This window comes from Otolemur garnettii, unplaced genomic scaffold, assembly GCF_000181295.1.
Source record: "Otolemur garnettii isolate 467f Iridium unplaced genomic scaffold, OtoGar3 scaffold00005, whole genome shotgun sequence".
Lineage (NCBI taxonomy): Eukaryota > Metazoa > Chordata > Mammalia > Primates > Galagidae > Otolemur > Otolemur garnettii.
In genome coordinates, this window is record NW_003852400.1 from 14849622 (window position 1) to 14859345 (window position 9724).

Consider the following 9724-nt stretch of genomic DNA (forward strand, 5'->3'; position numbering starts at 1 on the left):
GGAGGTTAACCGGAAAGATCATCTATATTTCTGTCTAACAAGGGTACAAGTGAACTTTTCTAGAAATAGAATGTAAATGTTTTGACACAATGACTATGCAAATTACATGAAATCTATGTGAACCAGCTTGATGAAAGTGTTTCAAAATGTGAAAACACTACACTGTACCCCCTGTTTGCATTAATGTATAGAGCTATCATTTAATAAAAAAATAAATAAAAAAAATATATATCAATGTTATTTTTAACAGAATTAGAAAAAACTATCTGAAATTTCATATGGAATCAAAAAAAGAGCCTGAATAGCCAAATCAATCTCAAGCAAGAAGAACAAATCTGGAAGTATCACATTACCTGACTTGAAATGATAATACAAGGCTATAGTAACCCAAAGAGCATGGTATTGGTATAAAAATAGACTCATAGATCAATGAAACAGAACAAAGAAAGAAAACCATACACCTATAGCAGACTAAAACATACCCTAGAGAAAGGACATCCTATTCAATAAATGGTGCTGGGAAAACTGAAGAGCCATGTGCAGAAAAATGAAACTGGGTCCTTACCTCTCACTATATACAATTACTTCAAGACAGTTTAAAGACTGAATATGAGACCTGAAAACATAATGGTTAGGTAGTCCAATGAAAGAAGGTTGTTTATGAAGAAGTAGCCCACAAGTGAAAAGTAATTAGAGATAAATGATATATAAGTTTTCTAGGCAAATAGCTGAAGCAAATTTACGATAGGCTAATTACATAGGTTGTGTGCTGGTAAATATTTCAATATTAAATATTCAGGCTCTGTTTCCCTTTTAACCACATTCATCCCTGAGAGTTGATCTGCCCTCTGCGCAAGTGGTTGCATTTTCCCCAGTCAGGCACTGTCTTCCTCCATACAGACACCTCTATCTCTTAAGACTGTTGCTAAACCGAAGCTATTTCCTGCCCACAGTGATTCTCAGGCTCTCTCCGTGTTCATTTAACATCATTCACCAAGAAATAATGGTATTTATCCCTAAATTTCCTCATATGACTATCACAGTTTTCTTTTTATCAGTAAGCCCACCAGTTATGCCAAAATTCCTCCAGCTAATAATAGAGTCAGATGCTCTGCACGAATAGGAAGGGATTAGTTATCTATTTAATAATTGCTTACCTGCTCTTGCATTTAGAGAGAGAAGAACTAAGTTTTTAGGACTACCACTTGGGAAGACTGCAGGAAAAACAAAATAAATCTTTCCATTTTACTTCCAGTTTTGAACTCCAGGCAATCGCTAGACTATTCCACTGCAGAAACACCTGACTCACTAAATTAAAGCATCTTAAAAAGGTAGACCTTATAAACAAAAACAAATTTAATCACATATTTCTCTGTTTGTTCATGATACTATACTTCAAATTTGCTTAATCTTCAAAATACAAGCTGTTGAATGTGACATTTAGCAATTTTACAATCTCTCTGCAGGTTACACTAAAAATATATATATATTAAGTTACCTCTATGGCCAAAAAAAAAAAAAAAGAAAGAAAGAAAGAAATCCAAAGCAAAATGAAAGAGTTCTGTGGCTGGACAGTGGTAATGATAGTATAACGATGTGAGTGTACTTAATGCCATTGACCTGAATACTTAAAAATGGTTAATTAACATGGTAAACTTTATGTGCACCTTACCAAAATTTTAATTTCATTTAAAAAAATTTTGTAAATAAAAAGTCCACTAAAGAGAAATTCTGGCATTCTGCCCGCCAAGATTTCAAATAACAGAATAAACAGAGTTGTTAAGTAATAAGAACACCCTTTAATATTGCCCACGTCTCGTGACAGGCTCAGACTTGAGGGCATCTAGTATGCAGGGAGACTGCATTTATTCTGCTGGACATCGATGCCACAAGTTCATTTTTGTAAGATCTCTTATAGATGTTGGAATTAACATCTAGAGCTAATATGTACAAGTTACGATTTAATCATCAGGAGAAGAAACGATCAGAAAGACAAAACATACTGCATTCTTTGCCTCTCACTGGGTCGGGCAGGCCAGAGCAGTCCACTGCAGAGTTTGGAATGGCAACTCTCCACCTGGAGCCACTGCTATCACATTCGGTATATTCAAAGTGGTAATCTTTCTGCAAACAATCACAAAACAAGCCTTTGTTAGAGCCAATTCTAAGGGGACAACTGTGCTTTCTCAGTCACCCCACCCCCCTGGAAGCCTGTTTCCAAACTGTACCCTTCCCTTCACTCTCATCCCTCCCGACCCCACTGCTGCCAAACAGCCTTTTGATCAGAAACATGGTGTGCTGGGCACAGAGGAGATGATGTGGGCAGTCAGCACTCTCAGGTTGTGACCACCGTGCTCTTCTCTCCTCCACTCAAAAAAGGCTACAGCACACTGCCCTATCTGTTTTGCAGGCTTTTAAGCTTTAAATAACTCACAGATACGAATATGAGATACAGCACTAGGAACTGACTACTGTCACTGTCCCAAGAGTTTCAAAGAAAGAAATAAGAGAACCATTCCCATTGACCTAATTCTCACTCTGTTTAAACCTTAACAGAAGGTGTAATAATTAATCATCAAATACTAGTAAAAGACTACAAAATTTTAAGCAGCTTTCCCTGGTTTAATGCACACGTACCATAGCAGGCTGCCATCAATCAATGGACTGTTAAAATAGACCATTAATTACAACTGCCAAACTGAACCCACTTGTCTCTGGCCTTCAGTTGCTTTGAAATCCTCTCAGTGACCTCTGTTGGTCAGAGCACATATGTGATGTTTGAACTGAGAGGAACCAGGTCAAAATGTTATTGGAGCGCTTTAAGAATGAGAGAAATTCCAAATCTATCCCCAAATATTTTTAGTTCAATGCCCTATGTCAGGCATCCTCAAACTACAGCCCATGGGCCACATGCAGCCCTCCTAGGACATTTATCCAGCCCGCCGGTGTTTGCCGCCACTGCCTGTCCTGCTTAGCAGCCAACTCGTCCCGGGACCCGCAGTCCGGCCCTCCAACAGTCTGAGGAACAGTGAACTGGCCCCCTATTTAAAAAGTTTGAGGACTCCTGCCCTATGTATTCAGTTCAATTCCGTGGATGCTGTTCGGCTGTGCCTCCCTCAATGCATCAATACAGGTGAGAACAGAAATATCAAGTCACATCACCGTGGGAAACTCAAGAGTGGAAAGGCCACTGCCCTTGACCTTCTCTGCAGAGCACACTTCCTAATAGTGAATCTCCTAATTTTAACATTTTTTTGCGATCTGGATAAGCTGAGAATTTTCCAAGTTATCAAGTCTTGTTTTCTTTCTGTTTAATAGTTCTTCCCTCAATGCATCTTTTCCCTCTCGCATTTTACTATAAGCAGCAAGAAGAAACTAGACCATGCCTTCAAAACTCCGCTTGGAAACCTCCTTAGCTAAATATCCAAGTTCATCTCAAATAATAATAAGTTTTGCTCTCCACCCAAATGTAGGACACAATTCTGCTTAGCTTTTTTGCCACTACATATTATAAAAAGAATCACCTTTTTTCCAATTTCCAGTGACGTGTTCCCCTCTCCCTCTGAAGCCTGCACTAGTGTATCCCTTTAAAAGTATTTTTCCTATTTCAGTCTCACATGAGGGTACAAATGTTAGGCTACATTGTTTTCATTTCTAAAGTAAAATTCAAACTGTAGTTGAGCCATTCACCCAGAGGGCGTGCTGAATACCCTCCCCTGTGCACATGAGGTGAGATCCTGCCAATCACCCCCTCTCCTCCCCTTTCCCCTTCCGTCTTCTCCCACATCCCTCTCTAGAATATACTTGCGTTTTTCTTTCATCTGGGCATGTAGTTGTTTATATATTGGTTTTTTAATGGTATTGAGTACACTGGATACTTGGTTTTTCATTCTTGTGATACTTTACTAAGAAGAAAGTGTTTCAACTCCATCCAGGTAAACACAAAAGATGTAAAATCTTTCTTTTTTATGGCTAACTACTACTCCATGTTATACATATAGCATAGTTGGTTAATATTTTTAACAACTTCCTGCTTATAATAATTTACATATTCTCTAGGACAGTACAGACATTTTCTACCATGCTTACTCACTCCTGAGTACTGGTAGGTTTTAAAATTTGGTTTTTCACCAACAGTCTGTTCAAGGCAATCTTGGTTTTTCTATCAGGTACCTCAAAATTCTACCAGCCTATGCCCACTCCCCAACTTTACAGTTTTAGGTGTTTGTTACCTGAAAACACTTCCCTTCCAGGTACCAAAATCTGGATTGTTTCCTATAGCGGCTGTAACAGATTGCCACAGATCTAGCAATTTAAAACAAGAGAAATTAATTCTTTCACAGTGACTGAAGCCGTAAGTCCAAAAGCAGGACTGCAGGGCTAATCAAGGCATTGCCAGGCCAGAAAGCCGAGGAGAGAATCCATCCCCTGCCACTTCCAGCATCTGGCCGCGGCCTCACTCCCATCTCTGCCTCTGGGGTCACATGGCCTTCTACTCTTGTGATCGCATATAGAGCCCATCAAGGGTAATCTCCCTTTCTCAGGATTCTTAATTTTTATCTGCAAAGTCCTATGTGCAAAGCCCAATTTTGTTAAAAATTCACAGGTTCCAGGGTTTGGTGGGGTGGTGGAATAGGAGCAGCACCGTTCAGCCCATCACACTCTCACAGAGCACAGCAGCCTTGACCAAGATACACATTTGCACAGTGGCTTTCTTGGTTCTCTTGCTCCCTGATAGTCTTACTTCCACATCTCACTAAGAAGATTCTGGCCCCATAAGTAAATTTCAGGTAATTTCTCATCGTCCTAGCAAAATAATGATACTGTGAAGTCTGGAGTGAATTTCAAATAAAACAAGGCCTCTGAATAAAATAAACTCCAGAAAGCTCTCCTCCATCACTGCCTCTGTGTGATTCAGGTTGCCAGTCATATGACGAAAACAGCAATAAAACATGAAGATGGTACTGTGTTTTCTCGCTATAATGTTGGATGTCATAAACCAATTAATTTTCCTATGATTCTTTTATCCTAACTGCCTCCTTTAGAACACTCGAGGAATCTAAAAGGCCACAGCTACTGTTGTTACCAAATCCAGGATGCCAGTGAGAAGCTTGAATGTGTTTGTTTATAATTTTAAAATACTGAAATGCAAACCTATTCATGCAGGCACAGAACTTGGGGTCAGGGATTTAGATTTTTAGCCTAAGCCAGATTGAGTCTTATGTTCAGTTATTTCACTTGGGCTGGTAATAAATAACAAAAAACAAAAACCCACTTCTGAAGGCAAGACTTAAGTCCATAGAAAGATCTAAGAAATAGTGCAGGACAGTTAAGATCACTAACGATACAACATATGCTCCCCAAATATTCTGAATGGTATTAGGGAAACTCAAAAAAGAGAATTAAAGCATATAAGCTTTCAGATTTATAGATAACCATCCCAAATCCCAAATAAATATTAAGTACTTAAAACCAGTCCCTCGAAAACAGAATTTTCTTGTTTTAAAGGACAGTTTAAAAAGAAAAGTTAACTTCTCATACAAATATAAAAGTAACATATGTCAAAGATTTTTATCTGCCATTAATCAGCAAGTCAGCCAGTAAAATGGCTACCACCAGTTCCAAGGAGAATTCAGAGGACACACAGAAATAAACAATTAGGAAAATTTTGTGTCACTATGAGACACAAAACTGGTAAATGTATAGAGGGTAATAATCCATTGCATCCCAAATGATAAAAGGCATTTCCATTTATAGGGACAAGAATCATTCACATTACTATCCATTTCCTACAATTCAGTATTGAAAAGTAGTTCAAAGACAATAAAAGGGGCAAGCATCTGTAGAGACCATGGTTCAGAAAAGTACACTAAACAGAACACCCAGAAATCTTTTCTGCTTATTTCAGCATATTTCACAATTTTTCCTAACAAGGAGAAAATTCTTGACAGCTTTTCCTATACTTCAGAGTTTCTGACAGTTTATCAGCAAACATACTGATATGAGTCACAGCACACTCTAAACAACAGAACATCAGCTCACAAACCATATGTTCCAAATTATAAAGTAGAAGAAATGCCTGGGCCTACTCTGACTCAGAAGTGGCAGTTACTTAGACCTCTCTGCAAATCACAGAAAGCTGGGGCATGGAAACATTGCCCCAGATAACAAAATGACAGCAATGTAAACTTTACATTATAAAGATAAAAGAACCAGGAAACAACTCAAAAAGAGGGAGAGCCTGGAATTACTCCTCATCACAAACCACGGAAGGGAGAATTACCCTTCTATAGAAACCATACACACCACAGGCACACACATTCACAAATCAAGCTACAGTCACAAACTCTCAAATAAGAAAAATCCAAATTATCTTACACCTAAAACACAAAAATTCAGGATACATCCAAATAAATATTGGAGGCCTACAAATATCCCCCTAAACACCAAAGTCATCTATACTACAAAAGCTTCATGGAGCTCTCTATAAACTTTGGAGTATCATCTCCCAATTTTGATGATAACACTTACAGTTTACATATAGGCTAGTGATGGGCTTCATGAAACACTACCCCAAAATGAAGGCCTCAGAAGCAAAAGCTCTTCTCTGACCTTCTCCTGTCCTCTTGCCTCTCAGTCCCATTCTTCCTGAAAGTATCCACAGAAACTATTATAGTGCCCCTCTTCCCCAAGGTGGCTTATAAAAGCCAGAACCCCTTTTCTCAAAAACTAGCTATAAAACCTAAAATTATTCTATATAAAAACAGCCATGACATGACAACTCAATCTACCTTGTTTGTAGGCCATAAAACCATCATTCCAGAAAGGGTCCTACCCCACACCCAGATGAAAGGACCCATGCTCAAAGAGGCCAAGAAGAATCTAGACACATAGGCCTTGTTGGGTTTCCTTACTCAGTCTATTAGCATTAAATCATACCCTTTTTGTCCAGTCATGTTTCACTCTGGCTATCCATACTTTATTGGCATAAAAATGAACACTTTCCTTGTATCTTTGTGTTTTCATTATGAAGGCTCCCATGTATATACGTTAAAATGAATTTGTACTTTCCCCCTCATATTAATCAAAATTCCCATGGCTATGATTTTTCAGCAAACCTTAGATCAGTAGTTCTCAACCTGTGGGATACAACCCACCAGAACTGTATTAAAGGGCCACGGCATTAGGAAAGTTGAGAACCACTGCCTTAGATGGACAAGACCCTTGCTTGTTTCAAATAAATCCTGCATATAAAAATGATAACTACTAGGCATCTCCCCAGAAGAAAAAAAATCATTTTATCATAAGGACGTTTGCACTAGATTGTTTATCACAGCTCAGTTTATAATCACCAAGGTGTGGAAACAACCTAAATGCCCATCAAGCCAGGAATAGATTAACAAAATGTGGTACATGCATACCACAGAATACTATTCAGCCATAAAAAAAGATCACATCTTTTGTAATATCCTGGATGGAGTTGAAACACATTCTTCTTTAGTAAAGTATCACAAGAACGGAAAAGCACTCATCCAATGTACTCAATACTAATGTGAAGCCAGTAGATGATCTGATACATGCCCACATAGAAGAAAAACTCATTTCAATTCAAGTTGGGGAGGAGTAGTGAGGGGGGTGTGGTTGGGGTGCTCTCACTGAATAGACACGGGGTGGGGGTGTTTGGCACACCTTTTGTGGGGGGGGCATAACTAGAAAAAGGACTCTACCTAATGAAATCAAATATTTTGACCTTTTTGCTTGTGCCCTCACATTAACCTGAAATAAATTTACTGTTCATAAAACAATGATAGCATATATGCTGAAATATACTATTTTTTATACTAACCAACATATATATTAGATATAATGATTCACACATACATCGATACATCATTTTACATATGAATATATATATCATTCCTAACTACCTGGTACTTAATTATTAAATATAATGGCCTAAGAAATATGGGGGGATTTAAAATAAAAACTTGTACCTGTGTTCAGTCAGCTTATGATTTTATTAGAGTAGGTAAGACATACACACACACACACACACAAAAAACATGATTTTACAAGAAAGCATAAAGAATAAAGACTCAAAGTGAAATAGTGACATTGCAATTCAGTATGCAAATAAAAACTGTGGTCAAAATTACCAATAAAAAAAATCTCTTAACTCTCCCATAAAGTACAATGTCATCCACTGTCCAATAAATTGTCACAGCCAATATTTCCTTAAACACTCCAAAAGAAATCTATTTCTTGGCACTCAGACAGCTTGAATTTTAGGGACCAGGTTTTCTAGAAAAACAGGGATCTTTAAATGTTAGAATCATATTCTGCAGAATATGTGTTGGTGGAGTTTGCACAATGTGACGCTACTGTGTTGTGATTTCAGAGTCAGACGAAATCCCTGTGATCTGCACAGTATGAAGAGGCTTTAAGGAGAAGGCTCTGAAAGACAGGCAGGATTTGTGATTTCTCTAGTGCTTACCAGCTCCTTCGTGAATAGCTGTTTTGACAGGGTGTGGTAAGCAGTGAGATCAAGCCCAAAGAGAATGTGTCTAAAGGCATGCAGTGAAATGTGTTAGCCTAGGGATGGAAAAATAGATGAGGGACGGAGAGAGCCAATTGAGCTGAGCTCAGATTCATTCTCATCAGCTTCCTGATGCTCCCAGTCTACCCTCTGTAGGCAATTAGGAGTCGACCACAGTTAATTATAAAGCTACAGCAGATGACCACAGATTCTAGTACAGTATCAAATGCAGCAGAGGCAGTGAGGCGAAGGCCTCTGGCTTAACAGCAGATAAAATGCTGATACCTAGAACAAGCACAAGAGGAAAGGAACAAAGAGAAGCAAATGTAATTCATTTTCGCCATTTCATTTTTTTCACATAAAGTCTTTCTCTTTGAATTTTTTTATGTGAAATGTTGAGAACAGCATAACTTTGTATTTGATGAGACTGCAACTCCCAAATTTAAGCGCTCAGCAAAGCACTTGGCACACTTATTTGAGAGAGCAAAAGAGAAAGAAAGAAGAGAGACTATACTGCATGGCACAAAATTTCAACTCCAACCCAGCAGGTGAGAACAATGCATTATAACATGGAAAGGCCAAAAGCATGAGAATACTTAATGCACATATACACTTCATATTATTATACACCTTATATTCTATTATTCTAACTTATAATAGACCCTTTAGTCTGCAGTATTAAGTATATGAGCATAGCAGAACTGTACAGAAATATTTAAATCCAAATTTTTCTTTTATAAAAAAGGATCATGATGTTACCATGGAAACCTCCTGCTAAGTAAAGTAATATGTATCTGATCTTTTTATGACACATCCTTTTCTCCTCATTTGTGGACACTGGAATGCTTTTGAGAAATCATTTTGAAAAAGTTCATATTTTTAAACCCCAGTTCCATGTCTATCTTTGTGAGCAAGGTCTTAGAGGTGCTTGATTCATTTTTTCATTTATATGTATTGAACACATTGCATGTGCCATAGTATAGACATTGGGGATACAGCAGCAAACACAACATACAAGTCCCTGGACTCACTGGGCTACATTTTAGTGTTAACAAAAGTACACAGCGTTTCTTCCTTAGAAAGATCAAGCTTAGATTATTTCCTTTCTATGGCTTTCAATCCAAGCTTATCGATAGGTAATGAACTGGGAACAACAAACAAGGATTCCAACCTCACCTCTGCCAGAAC

General features: G+C 38.1%; 1 protein-coding gene across 1 annotated transcript in view; it reads right to left on the reverse strand.

Moving 5' to 3' along the window:
* Positions 1 to 2124, reverse strand: part of KIAA1324L (KIAA1324 like) — a 99795-nt gene extending 97671 nt beyond the window's left edge. The window contains exon 1 of the mRNA XM_003782635.1: positions 2004 to 2124. Within this exon, the coding sequence (XP_003782683.1) occupies positions 2004 to 2008 (5 nt within the window). The 5' untranslated portion in view covers positions 2009 to 2124. The remainder of the gene's footprint in view (positions 1 to 2003) is intronic.
* Between the last annotated feature and the right edge of the window lie 7600 nt (positions 2125 to 9724).